Source organism: Leishmania mexicana, chromosome 32 (assembly GCF_000234665.1).
Source record: "Leishmania mexicana MHOM/GT/2001/U1103 complete genome, chromosome 32".
NCBI classification, from domain to species: Eukaryota; Euglenozoa; class Kinetoplastea; order Trypanosomatida; family Trypanosomatidae; genus Leishmania; species Leishmania mexicana.
This window is the reverse complement of record NC_018336.1, coordinates 377081-397488: the sequence shown is the minus strand read 5'-3', so window position 1 is coordinate 397488 and position 20408 is coordinate 377081. Positions and strand designations below refer to the sequence as shown.

General features: G+C 57.9%; 6 protein-coding genes across 6 annotated transcripts; all 6 read right to left on the bottom strand.

Annotated features, from left to right (window-relative positions):
- Positions 1-2227: 2227 nt before the first annotated feature.
- LMXM_32_1090 (putative guanylate kinase) lies at positions 2228-2839 on the bottom strand (the record flags this gene model as incomplete). The annotated part of the gene is made up of 1 exon (XM_003878311.1): positions 2228-2839. The coding sequence occupies one exon, from the start codon at positions 2837-2839 to the stop codon at positions 2228-2230; it is 612 nt and encodes a 203-aa protein (XP_003878360.1).
- A 2459-nt stretch (positions 2840-5298) lies between these two features.
- On the bottom strand, positions 5299-6636 carry LMXM_32_1080 (conserved hypothetical protein; the record flags this gene model as incomplete). The annotated part of the gene is made up of 1 exon (XM_003878310.1): positions 5299-6636. The coding sequence occupies one exon, from the start codon at positions 6634-6636 to the stop codon at positions 5299-5301; it is 1338 nt and encodes a 445-aa protein (XP_003878359.1).
- A 2930-nt stretch (positions 6637-9566) lies between these two features.
- Positions 9567-10298, bottom strand: LMXM_32_1070 (hypothetical protein, unknown function; the record flags this gene model as incomplete). Its single annotated transcript, XM_003878309.1, has 1 exon — positions 9567-10298. One exon carries the CDS (start codon positions 10296-10298, stop codon positions 9567-9569), a length of 732 nt encoding a protein of 243 aa, XP_003878358.1.
- A 730-nt stretch (positions 10299-11028) lies between these two features.
- On the bottom strand, positions 11029-13911 carry LMXM_32_1060 (putative chloride channel protein; the record flags this gene model as incomplete). The annotated part of the gene is made up of 1 exon (XM_003878308.1): positions 11029-13911. The coding sequence occupies one exon, from the start codon at positions 13909-13911 to the stop codon at positions 11029-11031; it is 2883 nt and encodes a 960-aa protein (XP_003878357.1).
- A 1915-nt stretch (positions 13912-15826) lies between these two features.
- LMXM_32_1050 (conserved hypothetical protein) lies at positions 15827-17113 on the bottom strand (the record flags this gene model as incomplete). Its single annotated transcript, XM_003878307.1, has 1 exon — positions 15827-17113. One exon carries the CDS (start codon positions 17111-17113, stop codon positions 15827-15829), a length of 1287 nt encoding a protein of 428 aa, XP_003878356.1.
- A 576-nt stretch (positions 17114-17689) lies between these two features.
- LMXM_32_1040 (conserved hypothetical protein) lies at positions 17690-19042 on the bottom strand (the record flags this gene model as incomplete). Its single annotated transcript, XM_003878306.1, has 1 exon — positions 17690-19042. The coding sequence occupies one exon, from the start codon at positions 19040-19042 to the stop codon at positions 17690-17692; it is 1353 nt and encodes a 450-aa protein (XP_003878355.1).
- Positions 19043-20408: the final 1366 nt, after the last annotated feature.

Genomic DNA, 20408 nt, shown 5'->3' with positions numbered 1-20408 from the left:
TGCTTCTTTTTTTTTGCTGCCCTTCAGCACAGCGCCGTATACCGTGAGCACTTTCCACTCCTTCGGCTACTTTCCCTCCACTCCGGGGGTGCACACCACTCCCGACACGATGCACAGCAAAGAAGAGTGGCACTCGACTGGGTCACACTCGCATTGAGAAGAGGTGCAGAGACATGTATGTGTGTGTGCGCGCGCACTGAGCTCACGGTGTTGACGTACCAACGGCGGAGTGGTGGTGGTGGGTGGGGGGAGTGGCGCTAGAGATAAGAAATAGACAGGCGACAAGAGAAGCCCAAGAGCTCACAAGGAGCACCACAAAGAAATCGAAGAGCATCATATTCATGCACGAGGGTGGGAAGGGAGGAAAAGGATAGAAGGGGGGAAGGGGGTGGTGTGGGGTGAGGTGCGAAGCGAACAAAACGGCGAATATCACGAGACAGACGGGTATGAGATGGATAGCGCGGCGATACCGAAAAAATAAATAAATACAGCCGCTTTCTCCTGCGCCTTCGCGCCCACTCTGGGATTCGCTTCCTCTTCCGCATGTGCCGCTTCGTTTCCTGACCACCCCCTTTCTTTACTGTTCCCCCGTCTGTCTCGCCTATACACAAACCGAAAGAGTAAAGCAGAGAAAGGGAGAGGACAGGGGCGCTTTCCATGTGAGAAGCGACATCAGCACACTTCACTGATGCATGTGCTCTGCCGGTACGGAGCGTGTGCAGACGCGCGTGCGAGGATCTGTACGCTTCTCCCGCTCCCGATCCGATAGGTCCCGAAGATCACATACCTGTTCATTTTATCGATGGTCTGCTTTCCCTCCCTCAAATAGCGGAGAGGAGAGCACCCGTACACGTGTATGCGTGGCCACAGATATATACACCCATGACTGAGCGGTGAGGCCTACCCCTTGCGTCCCCTCCCCCCCACAGCGTCAGAAACGCGTTTAACCCACGAACACGGTAGAGGAAGACACACACACACACACGCACACAAAGGGAAGGAAAGAAGCGAGGGCAACCAACAACGAGCAGCCAGCCGGCATGGCGTGCGTGCGGGGCGCAATCAGGCAGCGGCGTCGGCCGTGCGCCTCTCTACATAACTTCGCCCTCCCCCGCAGCTCAACATGCGAAGGCGGGATAGCTCTAACAACTCCTGCACCACTTTGATTTGGGCTTCACGTACCTCTCGTTCAAGGGGTACTGCATGCACACTGCCAAGCTAGTGAGGTGAAAGGCTATATGCAACCCAAACGAGGAAGGAGGGGGAGGGGAGAGCACTATGTGGGCGTGATGGACACCACCCAGACACAGTGCAGCGCGTCATCCAGCGAGAAACAACCATCAGTGAACACGGGAGCAGCCACACGATAACCGAAAGAAAAAAGGGGGTGGGGAGGTGGGGGACGCAAAACACCAATGGATAAAGGAGCGAAAAAAGGGAGGGAGAGGAAGAGAGAGAACATTGTGAGAGGAGCCTTGAAGTCCCTCCCGACAGCAGATCAAAAAAAAAGAAGAAAGACGAACAGCACAGCTGCAACAACCACAACGAGGGGAGATGCACCCCGGGAAGCACCTAACCACCACCACCACCTCCTCCTTCGTGCCCCTTTCCCCTCTCCCTCTACAGGGAAAAGGGACAACACAGCACACCATAGAAGACAAAGAAAACGAAGGCTCACACGAGTGACAAGGATAAAACGGTGACTTCGCTATCATTACACGAACCCTGTGTACAACCCAGTCCCTTCTCCCTCTCTGCTCGGCACCGCTGTCTGGCGTCCATCGTGGGCACTGATTGTGGGGGGGGGGTGGGGAGGCGGGAGAGGGGGCAGGGACGTAGGAGCGTTCCACAAGTATGAGGTGTCTCAGGCACCAACGCTTCTTCTCGGGTACTTTCTTTTCCATTAGATCTTGTTTTAGAGAGCGATATAACAACCGCCTTGTGTTTTGTTACGTGTAGACTTCCCCTGCACCACCAGCGCTTCTCGTTGTAGTGTGAGGGGGTGGGATTCGGCCTTCGTCTTACGACTCCATGGTACCCCGTAAACAAGCGCCGACGTAGCATCTTCTTCGAGTGTTACCTGCGCTCTGCTCCGTTACTTGCTTCTCTTTTCCTGCTTCTTCTCTTACTCTTGTACTCCACGACTTCATTCGAGCTGAGGAACGAGCTACCACGGTGTCCATGACACTGACGCACACCACATGGCTGCTTGCAAAGTACCCTACCTCTAGGCAGCCAGCTTCTCCATGTTGTGCTTCACCAGCTGGTCGTCGATGGCGGCCAAGAGGCCGGCGTACGCTGCCTCTAGCTCATCATTCACCAGCAGCACAGAGAAGAAGTCGGGATTCTCATCGACGAACTTGTACTCTGACTCGGCCGTCTCCAGACGTCGCTGCAGCATCGTCTCGTCATCAGCGCCACGCTTCATGATACGCTTGCGCAGCTCCTCTCTGGGGGCCGTGATGAAGAAGTACACGGCGTTCAGCGCATTGTCGGTACGGTTGAACAGTTTCTGCGCCCCCTTCACATCAATCTCGATGATGCACACCTTCCCCTCCTTCTGCACAGCGTGCACGGCGGCAACGCTCGTGCCGTAGAAGTTGCCGTGCACGTCGCACAGCTCGAGGAACTCGTTATTGTCGCGCATCTTGAGGATGCTCTCGCGGTCGGTGAAGTGGTACTCACGGCCATTCACCTCTCCCTGGCGCGGTTGGCGTGTTGTGTGTGACACCGAGTAGGCAAAGCGGTTGGGGTACTCGCGGAGGAGGCGACCCAGCAGGGTTCCCTTGCCTACCCCAGAGGGTCCGCAGACCACCAGCGCGTTCAACGGCTTGCTCATCATCTTTCTTTGCAAAAGAACGGCTCTGCGCGAGCAAGCGAGCCCACAAAGCAGGAAGATGTAACGAGTAGAAAAGTCGGATGAAGGGGAATGTCACACGACAACAACAAAAAAAACAAAGACCAGAAGCTGGAGCAGCAACGGCTCAAAGGTGTGACAGGCGACAGGTGTTGAGGTATAAGGAAGGGAAGAAGAAGGGCTCCCCTCAGACGAGCCCGAAAGTGATATTAGCGCCAGAGAATGAGGAGCAAGGAGGCAACAGCCGCGGCGAGGGTCGAGATGCCAAGAGATAAAAAATCAGGCGTTGTCTTCCTCCTCCTTGTTCGTCGATTCTGCGTCTCCGTGATTTCGTCTGGCTGTAGCGTCGGGGAGGGGGGAGGGGGGGAGAGAGCAGACACACAAAAGAGGGGGGGGGCGAAAAAAAAAAAGATAAATGGCGTTGGCGCTGCAGCGGTCACTCCAGCGACCAGTTGTCTTTTTTTTCCTGTGTGTGTGTGTGAGAGAGCGAGAGAGGTGGTGAGAGGGTGGGCGGCGGCGTAATGGCGGAGTGCTACCGAAAGAGGCGGAGGATCCAAAAGCAGCCGCGGAATTAAACACTAAAATCCTAAAGAAGGCAAAAATGAGACGCAAACACACCCACACCCACACACGCGCGCAGTAGAGGAGAGGAGAGGAGAGGAGGGACGGCGAAAGAAAAAGAAAAATGGGGCGAGGAAGGGGGAGAGGAGCACAATGGGATCAAGATAAGGGGCTGAGGTACTCGGTACGTGTACAAGAGCTTCAGCGAAGCAGTAAGAAGAAGAGAGACGGGGAACAAAAAATATAACGACAACACATAGACCAAGATGACGTTGAGGGGATGGTGGTGGGGGAAAGCGAGCAGCCAAAACCAACAAAAAAAGGAAGCGGGGACGACAACGGAGGTACAAAGAGCCGCAAAACTAAGCGCAGAATGAGACGGGCACGGCCAAAGGCGGAGGAGGGGGGGGCGAGGAACACAAGAAGAAGGCAGCTGGAGAGACACCGATGCTGGGAAGGGTGCGCGAGGGAGGGAGCGAGAGGAAAGGGAGGGACACACACGCACCGCCCTTTAGATGCCCTCAAGGATGAAAGAAAATGAGATCAAATGAAGAGTTCCCCTTGACGATTTGGCTGTTAGTTAATGCTTACCCTTTCTTCGTGTACGCGTGTGCGTGAAGTTCGTTAGGGGATGAGGAGGAGGATGTGGTGGTGGAGGACGAGAGGGTGGTGGTGTGTGTGTGTCTGCCTCTTTTTCTTTTAGCGTACTTTCTACTTTGGGTAGTTTGTGCGTCTGTACGTGTTAGTGTATGCGTAACAACAAGGGGCAGCCGCCAGCCTTGCTTGCGCCTCTGTTCACCTCCGGTGTTGGCACACACGACGAAAAAAAGAGAGTGTGTAATAGCAGCTGACCAGGACAACAAGACAACGTCAAGGGTACAAGAGGCACACACATGAAGGGGGAGAGGCGCGGGCCACTAATCGTATATATATTCTATAGGTGTGTGTGTACGCCTGGTGTTTGAACGCCAGAGCGACACAAACAAGCAAAACAAAGAGAAGAAATCGGGAGATAGATAAAGAGTAGCGTAGCGTAGGAAGCTATTTCCATATCCCATTGGCGTGGGTATATATGTGTATATATATATGTATGTATGTGTGTGTGTGGACATGACGATGATGTACCGCCAGGGAAGGACAAGAGAGGGCCGGGAGTAAGAATGGTGTGGGGCGGGGAAGGGAGAGACTGCGTGTGTGCATGTGCGCATGTGTGTGTGAGGGCAACGGTCAAAGGATGAGGCATCGTTTCGAAAAAGAAAAAAACGCCCCGACAACGTTGTCGACTACCACCTGATGCACAGCACACACACACAGACCTACACGACCGCAATTTTTTCTCTCTGTGCGTGTCTGGCTCTTGGTGGTGCTTTCTTGACACCCCACTCCGTACATCGATACCCTTTGGTGCTCATCCACATGGGATGCAACGTCGCTTCTCACACGCATGACGGCAGAAGCACGTGTGTCGGCAAGAGGCGTGAGAGCACGCGAGTCGAAATGCCTCGCACGCTCCCCTGTTGCTTTCATTTCAATTTTATGTCTTCCGGTAGGTTGCTTGTGAGCAGGTGACCGTCACACGGAACAGACAGGTGAAGGAATAACAAAGGGGAAGGGGCCAAAGCGACGGCAGACCGATATCGGTGTGGTGCGCACATGCATACGCACAGACACACAAAAGGCACACACTTCCTTTTCCGAAGGGGGCGCGCGTAAACATAGCCTTCATCCTGGTGCACCCACGCGAAATGGACCGAAGCACCAAACCCGCATTGGATCACTTGACGAGTACATGTCTATCACTCTGCCCCATCCCCAGCGAAAGAGAGGAAGAGGGTGCGGGGAAGGAGAGGCGAAGAGGCACAACCTACGACGCAGCTCACCTACTCCTTCTTGTGCAGCTTCATACACCGCGTGTGTACGCGCTCCAGTTGGGTGGGGAGTACGACGGTGGCCAGCTCCGCAATCTCCTCCATGGACCGCTCGCACGACGTTTCCATCTCCTGCCGCTCACGCTTCAGCTTCTCCAATACCGCTTGAAGCACCGCCACCGACGTCGACGCCCGCTGCTCGGCGTACTCAGCGATGATATCCTCAAATGGAAGCGACCACGAGTGCGCGAACGGCGTTAAAAGTGACGAGTCCTCTGAAGCTCTCGACGTCGCCTCCGCGTCGGTGGGTGTGGGAGGGCACGCACCGTGACTGTTGCCATCCGCATTCGTGGAAGGCCGCGTCGAGTACGCTGCGTCGAAGGCGTCGCGGACCGCCTCCAGAATGGGCATCCTCGACATGGCGAGCACCGCCCGAATGTGCCGGATCACGTCGAGGGAAGGGTGATACAAGTGAAGGGTGTCGACCTTCTCAGTCACGACAACCACACGACTGGCAGCTTTGGCAGTGTCTGGTGCAGGTGCTGTCCCACGACGGGGCGGTGCAGGCACCGCCACGGTTGTGGCCACCGATAGTAACTTCGGCTTGCCATAGGTGCTCGCCAACAACTGCGGCACCCACACCTCGCGTAAATCTTCCGTCGGCGCCGCAGGCGACATAGCGCCACTCTGATAGGGCGGCGGTGCAGTCAAAACGCGACGCTCCAGCAGGGCCTGGTGCACGACCGTAGCGGGCGGGATCTTGAGATGTGGCCAGAAGTGCAGTTGTATTTCCACAACATGCTCTGCCCAGGTGTCGTCCTCGATGATGAAGGGCGGGCGCCGCAGAACACGGCGGGGGTGGGGAAAGCTATTTGGCAGCACAAACACCACGCACTTCACGGAGGCGTAAAAGAGCGAGGGACTACTCGGCGCATCGGGTGGTACCGAAGGGGGAGCATTGGTGGAGGATGCTGAGTCGGTCGCAGGAGTCAACGGCCCTCCGGGGACCTCATTCCGGGGATCGCCCGTGCTACTTGCATGAGTACCTTCCCGGTGCTCTTGCCGCTGCTGCTCCAGCCACCGATAGAAGGCGTCCTGCAAGAGCTCGCTGCCGTCGCGGACGTAGCAGTACCTGTGGTGTGTGCATCGACGCACGGAGCTGATGTTGCCGGAGCTGACACCGCGACGGCGCGAGGAGGACGGGGACGGGCCGGCCCCTCGCACCTCCTGCGTTCCTGCCCGTGACGGTGAGGATGCCCCAAGGGCGTCGAGTGGAACTGAGACACTGCCGATAGCGTACGGAATGTCGAACTTCGCGCCGTAAACGACACGCTGTGATTCAGCAGACATTCCAGGGCGCTCAGGACACCCCTCAAAAAACAGCCACGAGGTGGGCCGACACAGGCAGAGGGCGGGTGGGATCTAGGTACGCTGCTGGAGGCGGGTGGGTGTGTGTGGGGGGGGTGCGGGGCAAAGGCGGCGAGAGAAAGCAAGTGGGGTGGGGGTTGGAGGAGGGTGAAGCCATTCAGGAAAGATGACGGACTTTGGGCGGAATGAAACCACACATACACACACAGAGGGGATACAGCGTTCTCGCACGAACGTTGCCGCTGCCGTGGCCAAGAGCTCACAGCAGGTAACGCAGCGAGAAAGAGAAAGGGTGGGTGAGGAATGCGAGTTTGACACGTGCGCTCGCTTGTGCCCGCGGCAACACAAAAGACTTCCGTTTCGCGTTTCTTGTTCAGCTCGCCAAAGCGGAGGCGTTACGAGGGCTGTGCAAGACGGCATCACATCGTCCCTCACTTGTCGACACACATCCTCAGCCCTCCTCCCTCTCTCCCTCCCCATACTGTCCATGCCAAAAACACGTGCTTTCTGGCGACTTGGCTTTTTGATTTCCACTTTGAAGGAATAGAATATCATGGCAAACAAAAGAAAGCGAAAGACATACATTCATACACACAAACCGCATATTTATCTCCTAATTCCTACGCAGAACAGTATGGCCAACGACGCACACGCACCAAACACGCCATGCTACACCATCACCGAGACAGACTTGCCTCCACACCGAAGAAGAAAAAAATGAGAAGATCTATTGTCAACAGCGAGAGCTCTTTTTTTTCTTCAAGGTTTTGGCATTCTCTGCCATACATTACACGAACTCAACGCCACACTACCCCGGCCCTGCCACAGACCACACCGGCGTGATGCGAAGCATGCTCGAGTCACGCTGATACTTTGCCTGTCATATGGGCTGGTACAAGACTATTCACTGTCGCAAGTCACTCCGACGCCACGCCACTCAGGTCCTGACCGCTGCCATCGGCAGCGATGCATCACTCTGAGTTCCCTATGGCGTAGGTGCCTGTCCCTGTCATGACCGAAAGTGGGGTCCGGCGTTTGACAGGGATAGAGCGGGGAGGGGGGGGGGAAGCTGCAGGGCTTCCCAAGAGAGTGGGGGTGCAAGAGGCCGCGTGGTGCCACGCACAGAGGTGTGTCCTCCGTCATCAGGGTAGCAGCGCGAGGTACAAGAAAAAAGGACACATTACCTCAAGAGAGAAGTGTCCAGGATCACGCAACTCCTCCCCAGGACACAAGCATGTGCTCCATATATTCTTGCATGCACGCGTCAGCAGAACCTCAAACCAAAGAGGCCAAAGCCAACTAAAGACACTAGCACTGCCACCGAATACGCCAACATCAACAACATTGCTACGAGTACATCGCCGACGATGAGCGCATACACACACACACACGCATACATGCACACACGCAGAGCGAGAGGAGACATCAAGACGTCTACATAGTGGGGGAGGGGGAGGAGGGGGAGAGGCGACAAGGAAACAGAGCACTAAGCCAGCGATTAACAAAACAACCAACAACATACATGGACGGGATCCCAACCGAGATGAGAACACACACACACATGGTAAGGAATAGGCGTCAGCGCATGGGGAAACGCGACATGAACGAAAAAAAATGCGGCGACAAACGACACAACAGACGCAGGCATCGCTGCAAAGGGCAGCGCTCCGTCTTGGGAAAGTAAAGGGAGGAGGAGCGGGCTGCACGTCTGCTCTACACAGAAGCGCAACACTTCACTGGGTTAATATAGTGGATGCGCGCTCGCCAGTGAGAGCCTTCATGCAGCCCCCAAACACATAAGCCAAATCGTTATGACAAGTGCCTGTCCGTCTGCGTGTAAGCGCCTATGCACCTCTATGCATGTGCGGGTGCGCACCGAGCACCTCTCCTCTTAAGGCACCCCTACCGCGTTCATTTGCGGAGGCCCACAGTGACGGTGTCGACACGGCAAGGACACAAGTGGGGGAGAGGGAGCAAGAGAGAGGGAGGGAGAGAGGGGGGCACGAGCAGCAAAAGAAGGACAGTAAACACAAATGGGGACAATCTCGTAACGTCCAGCGGCCCCCCATCCCTTGTCATGCACCTCCAGGATGACGTGGGAGAAACAAGTGAGAACGGGAGGAGGGAGGAAGCAACCGAATATGGCGTTGGATATACCCAAGTCCAGAGGCGAAACAAACAACCAAACAAACAACATCCCCCAATACGAAAAAGTCAACAGGCACTCGAACACACAACACACACACAGAGACAGACAGCCTCCCATGCAGGGGAGAAATGGAGAGAGAAGGAAGCGAGGGTGTGCGGGGAGAGGGGAGGGGAGGAGGAGACACAAGGAAAATGCGTGCCAGGGTAAAGCCCGTTGCACATGAGAAGGCGGAAAACAACAAAAATGCATCTGCGAGGTGCGGAGAGAGAACACCACACAAATTCGCTTGAGCTCAGGCATGAGGAACACAGCCGCAAGCCCACCGTTACCTGCTCTCCTTTTAGCTGGCCCTGAAAGAGCGAATTGGAGCGGGGGAATGCTAGGTGTGAGACACGCGGTGGCGATTGAAAGAGGAGCGCGGTAGAGGCAGCCGAAAACACACCGCTGCCTGGCGAGTGCTAGGTGTGCTGCTCCCGTCCAGAGGGTTTGAGGGCGTGAGTGGAGAGGGAGGGGGCCTTCCGCTTCTTTCTCTGATGCCCTTTCTTTTCCTTTTCCGTTTCCTTTCCTTGGCTCATATCCCCCAGTCCCGCCCCGTTTCGTATTCGCCATCACCGTCGTGCAAGGTGGGTACCCCATGCAGATGTTGTGGGCTGTGTGCGCCTCACAGACGACTGCAGCTTCCGTTTTTTTTCTGCCATCTGTTGTCCCTCTGGTGCTCCTCCCTCACCTTGTTTGCTTATTTAAAAAAGAATCTTTAGATGAACTACACGCCTATCATGGCGCTCGTCGCTGAGCTTGACTGCGAGCTGCACTCGACGTCCTTGCGGGCGGTGGCAATGACGCGGCGAATGTCCGGCGCCACCGGCGTGTACTCGGCCTGGGTCATGGTCAGCTGGTTTGCCACTCCCTGCTCCTTGGCCATGGCGAGGACTGGGTCGTTGGCGGCGATGCCCATTTTGTACATGTCGCGGATCGGGTCGTCTATCATGGCCTCCGGCACGCGGTACACCCAGCGGTACACATCTTGATCAAATTCCTTCTTCTTGTTGAAGCGCTGCTGCTGCACCCACGGCTTGGTGGGCCACAGACCCAAGTTGTAGAGGGTGATATCTGGGTGCAGGAAGGCAAGTCGGTAGGAGTGCCACAGGGTGAAGACCAACAGAATGACAGACACAACCGAGCACGGCACGGATTCCATGGTCAGCATCTGCAGGCGCATCTTCTCAATCGTGCTCACCTCCAGCCAGTGCACGTAGCGACCGTACGGGTTGCGGGAGAAGAAGCCGCCCGACATACCCTGCGGCAGCAGGTTGTAGCGGAAGCGGTACAGCCAGTGGGCATCCTTGGGGGCGAAGCCTTGCTGGTAGGCCGTCGTGACGCCGTCGTGCTTGGTGCACAGGTACGGATTGCCGGTCATGGGCTTCAGGTAGTAGCCGTGGTCGACCACCGTCTGGCAAGCCATGCCGCCGCTAATCTTGTTCGACACACGAGACATCCTGGAATGTAGGGTGGTGGGGGAACGAAGCACGTAAGCAGCGCCGACAACAACAAATGCCTGTAGTAGAGAGGGGGAGAGAGGGCGTGCGCCGTGCAAGAGCGTCTCACGTGATGTCGACCCTGAGTGAGAGAGAGAAGGGCAGAGGGAAGGGGGGGGGGAAGCGGCGGCTACGGCATGTGCGGCGATGAAGCGGTGCCGTCGAGGAGCGGAAGAGAAGGAAAGCGTGGACGGCGTGACACGTACGGTGCGCAGACGAACACATACACACAAAACCAAGGCAAAGGACAAGCGCACGGGAAGGAGAGAGAGAGGCGGACGTGGGGCGGCGTGGGAAGAGGGAGGGGGAGTGAGGGCTGACCACCGCCTGGACTTGAAAGGAGACGCAGCATGAAAGGGAGAAAGAGATAGGACAGTCGGGGTAGGAGCCCAAGAAGAGGATGCTACGTGCCGACTCAGCCGCTTGCACCCTGCCAAAGAAGCCGTCATCGAGGTGCGCGCGAGCGTTGTGTGTGTGTGTGTGTGTGTGTGTGTTTGTGTGTGTGTGCCAGGGAGAACTCTCACAAATTCCGGGAAGTAACGAGGCTTCGGAACAAAAAAAAACAGCAGCGGTAGTAGACGTGCACCATAACACCGAGCAAGACCACAGACACACGCGGCGAGTGCCGTGCAAGAAGTATGATGAACACAAGCATTGGGTGCATCATTAACAAACAAACAGTTTTCGTCTTCAAGGCTGTTTTTCGGTGGATGGAGGGAATGGGCTCGGCACTCGAAGGAGTGAGACACGTCGAACGATCTGGGTAAAGCTCGCTTCGCGGGAATGGGGGAGGGGAGGGGCATGGCTTGACGGCTCTGACTCCCAATCTTGGCCGTAATACTGCCGGCGCAGTGGTGATGGTCCAGCCAGGTTCCGCGTTGACGACTGCCGCGCCACCTCCGCCACCTGGGCTGGAGTCGGATGAAAGGGTTTCCGCAGGCAAGCCAAGGCCGCTTCGAGCACCGCCGATGGCGGCACGCGGTCGGCGGGTGCCGGTGCGTCTTGCGACTCCAATACGACTGAAAGATTATCACTGACAAGGTCCTTGCGCGTAATCATGCCGACGGCACAGTTACTGCGGTCGACAACGACAAGGTGACGCAGACCCAGCGTCGTGAACATCTCGTAGGTGCGTGGCAGCGCAGCCGTGTCAAGCACCGTGAAGGCGGACGTGTCCACGTACGGATACAGCGATATTTGGTCAGTGCGCAGCCGCTCTCGCCTCAGGAGCTGCGTCGGGTCGATGTCTTCCCAGCCGCTGTGGAACACGTGGTCCTCGACGCGTTGCATGACGTCGTAGGTGCAGTGGCTTGTGCGCCCATCCGTCATGATGATGTGCCACAGCAGTAGCTTCAGCTGCGCTCGCGTGACAATCCCCTTGAAGGTCCCGTCGTTGACGGAAACGACGGGAAAGCCGTGGTGCGTGGTGCTGTGCAGCGTGCGCACAACGTCATCGAGGGTACAGACAACGGGGAGGGCGACCACCGGAGAATGCATCACATGCCGCGCGTCGAGAAGGCTGTACCGCTCCAGGTACGGCTCCGCATTAAGCAAAGGGACCGCACGGGCCTCAAGATACATGGTATGCACGTCCCGGCCCCACTGCAGCAGCACACGTCGGGCTACGGCAATCGCAAACATGAGTGGCAACAGATGGCGAAAGTCGGCCGTGCACTCGATGAGGATAGCCCCTATACCAAAGCTAAGACCCGATGTGGCGCTCACGAAGCTGCCGGCCCCAAAGAGCGCAAACACACCAGGGTCTGCCCACGTGGCCGCATCTGTGCTGTGGGCAGCTGCTACCGAGTGCACCGCCGCTCCGATGCAGCGGCCGATCGCCGCACCAATCACCAAAGACGGCAGTATGGTGTCCCCGCACAGGGCAAGGCCGGAGTAGACGGCGGATGCGAAAAAGTAGATCACGGAAAATGTGAGGAGTGCAGGCCACGGCAGCAAGTACTCTGCTCGCTGACTCAGCAGTGTCTGCAGCGTCGAGTCAGCGTACGAAAAGGCCAGGGAGGCGTACGCATCAACTACCCGCACCGTCTGCTGCCGCCGCAGCAGCGGCGTCGTGACACTCAACGCACCATTTCTTTGTCTTGCACCGTCGTCGACATCGACAGCGTCAACAACGCGATAGCTTCCCGCCGGGCACAGGAATCCATTCATGCCATAGAAGCCGATGGTCGTCACGTTTCGGCCGCTGCGAACGGTGTACGGCACGGGGCGGCACACCGCCGGCGGGTCCACGTCTGCTCCGCCACTTGAGGAAAACGACGCGAGTGAGTCAGCGCTGCCACTCGTTTGCGTGTTGCTGTCCTCGCCAACAGCAGAGGGCGTCTTTTCACCCGGTGCCACTTCTGCTGAGAACGCCACAGCGACCCAGTAGTGCACACTCACGTACACAAGCGTGAATAGGATCGGGAGCACGTACCGGATTACCTTGGTGCGCAGCCGTATCTCCAGAAGCCGCCTGCAGTAGAGCGCAACCCAGCTCAGGCGTACAAAGCCCACAGCGCACGCGCCGCTGCAGAGGCCGATGGCACAGGCAGGGATAAACGCCATCAGGTTCATTGCTGCGTGCTGACCAAAGGGAAGGTGGGAGCGGAACAACACTACCACCTCACGCAGCAGCACGCCCCCGTGCAGCCGGTAGGGCGAATCGAAGTTCATGCTGTAGGACCAGTACACCTGCGTGGACAAGGTCGATAGTAGACACGCAGCAAAGACGTAGAGAGCGAAGCGCACCGGGAAGACGGCCGACAAGAGTTCGAGAATCACGAGGAGCCCGCCAACGGACACGCAGAAGGCAGCGGCGATACCGGCAGCAGCCCCAATGACGAGAACGGTGCGGCGATCGCGCGGGTTTCGGAAGAAGTCGACAAAGTGCACGTGGTAGCACCGAATTCCGTGTCGTCGCTGTAGCAGCTGTGACCCAAGCATCGCGCCAGCGAGCATGAGGTGGCCGTAGTGGTCCGTGCACACCCCACTGGCCACAGTGAAGACGACAGCGACAGTCTTCGCCACGAGCACGCGGGTGCTGCGCATCATCGGGTATGATACGCCGTTGAGAAAGGCGCGCACCTCCGGAATACCAGAGCCGACGCTTTGCGGAACAAGGTAACACACCGCACTGGCGATTGCGGAGGTGCAAACAGCGAAGGCTACCCATAAGAGATAACCAGACCAGTACCACCGCGGCGACGCGATTCCGTACAGGCCCACACTGTAGCCCCGCAGCATCGCCCATACATCAAGGGAGGACGTGGTGCAGGCAGTGCCGCATCCGCCACTGCCCGTCACGTGGGCCGGAGAGGCTTCACTGCCGCTGGGGTACCGCTGCGCGTCTGCAAAGGTGTAGCCGCGCAGACCAAAGCCGAAAAGCTCGTAGCGCACGGAGTTGAGCACGTGCAGCAGTGTAATCATGCCAACCGACAGCGCGCTTGTCGCGACGCCGAGCACCACCACGAAGACCCACATGAACCAGCGCGGCTCATGGCTACGAGTCTCAAGGTGATCCTTGTATAGCATACTCTCGGCCTCGTACGTGTCCACAGACTCGTAGCGAGCCATTTTGGAGCGGTCCAGTGGCGAAAAGCGACGTGGCTCGGCAGCCGGCGGCACTTCGCGAGCGCAGCCGGCGCGAATGTTGTGGCATAGACACCGCAGAGCCACCCAGCAGTGTGACGCGCACGAAGCGCTGGCGCTTCTGTGCGCTTCTTCCTGCGAGGCAGGCAAGTGTGGTGGCCTTGACGGTGCGCGGGACCCTAACAGCGGGGCCTCGGCGCTGGCGTCCGCGGCTGCGACTGAGTCTTCAATAGGGTTGAGAAGGGAGAAGCGAGGCGCATATAGGTGCGGCTGTGACTGCTGTTCGCGCTGCGTGCGGTTTCTGGTTTCCGGCGCCCCTGTCCTGTTCGCAGCTCTCCCCTCTGGCAGCGGCGCATGATTAGCATTCATGCTCTTGCCACTGTTATGACGAGCGATAGTTTCTAGCAATTTGTGAGCTTTCTAACTTTGACGCTGGGTACTCTAAGCAGTGCTTAGACGTGTCTGCCGATGACTCTGTCGATGCGAGCTCCGTCGAATCACCGCTGGCTTTCATCCGCTGTGACACCCCAGAGCACCGCAAGGAGCGACGAAAAAAAAAATAACCGTGCTCCTTGTGATCTCTGCTTCCGTGTGCGGTATAGTGGTGGCTGCCTGCTTTGTGACACATACACGGTGGAGGCGCTCAGGGCAACAAAACAACGAAAAAAAGAGGGAGTCGATAGCGAGTCGCGAGAGACAGCGAAGGGGTTTGACGTGGTCACCACCCGCACATTTTGACTGATGCCTACACATGCCTGCAGACACCACGCGCCTCACGCAAGATCAGCAGATCGAATGGGGACGTGGAATCATCCGCGTCTGTGCCCGTCCACGACGCCCCTTCTACGTCGCTACAAAGACTATACGCTGGTGCACGCACGCGCACGCACTGAGCGAGTTTCCAGCATCTCTCTCCGTTTCTTTTTTCCTTCGTGATTGGATGAGTCGTGCACCCACACCCACACCCGTGAAAAAAAATCGATGACAACGCGGGCACGAGGTGAAGGGGCAGAGAAAACCGAAGGAGGGAAGTGAGAATATACAGTTGCTTGTGTCCGCATGTGGGGTGTATGACGCCTATTCCAATATGGATGCCCAATATATATATATATATATGTTGAGATGGCCGCTGGAAGCGCATCATTAAGCTACTTGCGGACACAGCGATAAAAATAGAGAAAATACGCTCTTCATGCCCGTTCTGTGCCATCATGAGTTGAACGCCACGTTACCACCGCCCCAGGCTCTGCCACAGACCCCCATGAGCGTGGTGCGAAGCATGCCACAGACACGCACGCTCCAAGCTATGCGCCGACACAGACATCCGAAAACAGCCTCTGCCTCAAGCACTATCCACCTGCCTCCTTACAGCCTTCGCCATCGTGCCGGTCGCTACATGCTGCATCCTTCTCAAGGCGGCACACAGCCTCCCCACCATACCAGTGGGCAGTGTGAAGGGCCCGGGGGGGGGGGCGGAGGGAGATACGCTCGAGACGCGCCCACACTCTGTCTATCACAGGGATGACACAAGCATGCTCACGGTCACCGACCGCTCTTACTCCACGCTATCCAGGGCCTCATCGCCAACATCGGTAGGGAAACATCGCTCTGACCTCCCCCGATGTCGTAGGTGTTTGGCATTTTCATGACCGGAAGTGGTTCATCATTTGGCAGGTAAAGGGGGGGGGGCTGCTCGGCTTCTCCACACGGAGTGGTGGCGCTGACACCTTTACTACCACATACGGAGGCGTGTCCCACCTTCATCGGGGATGGGGGAGAGAGGGAGATATTCGTGGGGATGGAGGCAGCGAGAACGGCCCAAAGCACCTCGTAACTCTCTTCTCTGCAAGTCATCTTTTCGTCTCATGGTGCACTCGCCATTGAAGCTGGGTCGACCGTGTCACGAAGAGCAATATGTGTCGTAGAGCCGCTCCACAAACGCAACGTACGCGTCCTGATCTTCCTTGTGGCCGACTGCCATAGTGCCATGTGCACTGTGCTTCAGCACCAGCACTTCTACCGCGGGTATGACGTGCGGGACGAGCTCGCGTCGCACGCGGTCGATCAGCGCCTGTGTGCACTCATTGGGCACACGCGTGTCCTTGACGGACATCACGAAGGCGATGGGGCAACGCAAGTGCACTTTTGTTGGGTCAAAGTCGTATGCCAGCGCCTCCTCGTGGGTGCCGCGCCAGTCGTTGAACGACCGCACAAACCACCGCGTGAGCCGCGGAATCCAACACGATGCATTGATAACATGATCCAGTGTATCGAACGGCGCCTCGACAAGTATGAGAGACACATGCCTGGCCTCCTCTTGCGACAGCTTCATGGCTGAGTAGAAGCACGACGTGGCACCACGGCTGAGACCATAGAGGACCAGGCGCTTCCTTTTGCGTCTCATTGAGGTGTTCTCCCGTGCCTCAATGCCTGCCTGGTCGCCTTGCGCTTCCGCTGCCATTTCCGCCTTCAGATGACGCACGCCACGCCGCACTTCACGCGTGAAGGCTGCCTGGTCTCGCACACCCGCTACGTTCGTCCTGCCTGGCTCCGAGTAGCACCACTGAAAAGGTCGCACGCTGAGCCACCAGCACGCAATGAGCTCCTTCACCACGAGGCCCCAATGCACGGGATTAAGGGTGCGGTACCACCCACGGTGCCGCACCTCCGCCATCTCGGGCGAGGCAAGAACACCGTGTAGCAGCCGCGGAGCAATGCGACACGTTGCTCTGTACAGCACTGGGGGATCTATGAGGCCGAGCTCTGCCGCCTGTACCGTGACGGCAGTGTCCCTCTCTTCGGCGCCACGCGTACGCTGTTGTAGATCGCTGACGCCGCCAAGCACCACGTCCGACGCTGTCTGCTGCCGCGCCTCTGTAAGGACCTCTTCTTCGTCACTGTATGACCGGTGACTCTTCAAACCCATGACAACTCTCCGCCACTGCAGCAAAGCGCGCCGGAGTCGCCGAGCAAGCGGCATCCCTGTGAACCGATTCTTACCCACATCTGCGATGTACAGCGGGTCTGTGGGGTCCACATCAGACCAGTTGCACAGCACCGTCAGCGGATCCCCACCAGTGTAGCGGGAGAGCAGGGCGCGAGAGGAGGTGATGCCAGGCATGACGACCGTCACGATGTTGTCGCGAGGCGGTGGGTTTTGCTCGTACGGGACATTGCGCGGGATCATGATCGATCAACGACGTATATATATGTACTCTTGAATGCCACAGCGCGTGCTGGCCGGTGTGGAGGATGGGAGGGCCGTGTGTAGGAGCCAGCAAGGAAGAGCAGAAAAGTCTGGGGCGCGGTGCCTCCACCTGGGCGCGCGTCTGTTTGCACGTGTGTGTGTCCCTACCACCACCGCAAAGTTTCGGGCAAATAGTCGCAATGAAAACGGGGAGAAAAGATGGTGATGCAGTGGCGGAGGAGACGCACCCCCCCTCTAATGTGGTAGGGACAGCCGAGGGCCAGGAAGGGGTGAGGTGGGCCAGGGAAATGCTCTGAAACATAGCTCGAGGAGCCGATGTTCACATGCGCGAGCAAGACCAAATGCATCGATGTGCATCCACGTAAGCACCCCGGCTCGTCCTATTCAACTGTGATAGGGGGAGGGGGGGGGCGAAACTGAAGCCCAACCACGTAGTTCTTCGCGGCGCCTCTCCGCTTCGCTGCCTCTTTGTGACGCCTTGTCGACCTTTCCTTTTTCTTTTCGTGTTGCTCCGTGCTACACACTCGCATGTACACACGCAAAGCGCATCCTTCTTTAGGCGTCTTCGAAGTCATCGAGCGCTGTCAGCGCCGTCTGAATCTGCTCTCTGTCGTGGCGGTCCGCGTCGGCAGCATCGCCGCCAATCGGTACGCCTGCCTCGGCCTGGTCGTCATCCTCGTCATCGGACGAGATGTCCATCATGTGCTGCAGCGTCTTGACCGACACACCGGCGCGCTCAGCTTTCAGCACGGCGGCTGCGCCGCCGATTGGTAGCACCTCTGTGCCAGTCTCCGCACCAGCAATGCCGATGGCGTCCATGAGCTGATCCACTTTCTTTGCCTTGGCCAGCTGGTGCGAGTGCTCTAGCTGGTAAAGCACCGGGTCCATACGGGTGCGGTAGGCTAGATACTCGTCGATCACCACTTCCACTTGGGCACGCACGAGGTCCTCGATGTCGGCGGTATACTGAGCAGGGGTGAAGGGCACCAAAAATGGCACGGCAGCTGCGGAGTGCGCTGCCGCGCGACCCACGGCGTCGTCTGTGCTGGCCACCGACTCCTCTTCCGCCTTGTCACCCTCCCCTTCTGCATATGTGCCGTCGCCTAGGAGGGGCTGCAGTGTGCCTCTGGCAGCCATGGAGAAGCGAGAGGGGTAGAGCGCCTCGAGCCGCCACATGTCCTCCAGCAGCGTCAACAGCGGCGTGACCTCCTCTGCTGCGGCCGCGCCCAGGGAAACGGCGCGTGCGTACTTGCGTTGCAGCGGCACCAGCAGCGCTTCCTGTGCCTCCAGGTCCTGGCTGACAAGGTGAAGGCGGGACTCGCGCGCGATCTTCTCACGCTGCCTCGCCAGCTGCTCCGCCTTTTCATCGAGCTGCTCCGTCTTCGCCGCCTGAAGCACCCGTTGGAGGCCGCTGAAGACGGAGGAGCGAAGCAGCAACCCGCCTGGGCGGCGCTTCGGGGCCGTGGCTCCCTCCTTCGTGGCGGCGGCGGCCGATGTTTCCGCTGCGACGACTGTAGTCGTTGGCTTCTCAGCAGCGGTGGGGGCAGCGGGCAGTGTCGCACGCGCTCGTGGGACGGACACAGCAGTCGTGGAGGCCGACGCCTCCGTCTTGTTTCCTCCCTCGGCGAGGCTCGCTGCAAGGTCTGCCGCCTCCCGTCGCAGTCGCTTCACGAGGCGCAGCAGCGCCAAATACCCCCGCTCCACAACCGCCACCTGGTACCGCACCACCTCGTACTCGCGGACTTTCTGCGAGACGTGGCGCTGGACAGCGCGTCGTTGAGGCTCGGTGAGGGGCTCCGGGAAGTCACCGAGCAACTTGAGGGTGGCCTGCGGTGCGCTATCCTTCACTTCCTCCTCCTCGTAATGGAGCACGGCGTCCTCGTAGAAGGCCAGGTCACCGCCGTCCATGATGGGCTGTGCTTCTTTTTGCCTTTCGGTTCCACCGCGGTGCGTGGCAGCCGTGTAACGGAGAATCCGGCAAGCGAAGGGACTGATGTGCGTGCTCGCCTTGAGCTCTGCGACGGTTGCGTAAGGCACGCGGAGAGGGGGAGGAGGAAGGGAAGGGAGGGGAGGAAGCGGCTGGATAGCTTGTAGCCTGCATGGAGATCAACATACATATGGAGATAGAGGTGAAGGCAGGTAGCCGTGCAAGCCCACCGAAACGCTCGCGTCGCCGGCTGCGAGGCTGCCGAAGACCACGGAAGAATGGGGGCTCAATCAGCGCACGCACCAGACGGAAGGGGCGCTCTCAGGTGAGTGCCAGCTAGCGGTATCCCAGCCGTCCACGGTCGCAGAGCAAGGTGGCTAGACGACAGACAGATGCATAGAGCGGTAGGCGGGGAAGAAGGGTAGCGCTGCAGGCCAAAGTAGAGAGCGATCAGATGCGCCCCGCCTGCCACGATTCTGTGACCCGTGTAAACGTGCTCTAATTGCTCCAGCGCACCATCTTCACCGTTCTCGCCCACTTCACATCGCGCGTGAAGGTGAGCTGGACGCTCCGCCTATTCGTTGTGTGTGTGTGTGCTTTTCACTCCTTTTAGCATTTTGAACGTTCTTTGCATGTGCGCTTTACACAGGGACACCCACTCGCTACGACTACGGCGACGTTGCAAGAAATGTTCGACTGCTTTCCATTGTGCGCGCTGCTGCTGTTCTTTTGTCTTCGCGCACCTCTCCTCCTGATTTCGCATGACGGGGAATCCAGTGTGCCACCCCTTCCCAAACCTTCCACACCACATGCTCATAACAACGGGCGTCGAGGAAACACATGAGCAGCGCAGAGGACGGTAAAAAGCACACGAAAATGCACAAGACAACGACAGCGGGTGGGACAATGAAAGGAACCTTCGTACAGGAAACCAACGGCCAGAAAAGACAGACAACCAAAGATGAAGGGGGAGGGGAGGGGCCACAACAGAACAACAACAAGCGAACGGCACGAGCGCAGCGCTCGTCACACTACCACCAGGCGCACACGCCAATACGACACAAAGAACCACACATCATTCAAGTCCAACTCCCTCCCCTCCCACAAAAAAGCGCACCACGAGACCTCGGCGTGAAAGTAAACACACACATGCACACATACATAGATACGTATATATATATATATATATAGCACGCGGAACAAACTTGTCGAGGAGAGAGAATGAACGAGAAGACTACTGGAAAGGGCGGGAGCAAGACAGGGGAACGGAAAAAAATGGTGGTAGGCGCGAAGGGTTTGTCGGTGAATGCATACACTTGTGTGCGTGAATGAGCCGTGAGACAGAAG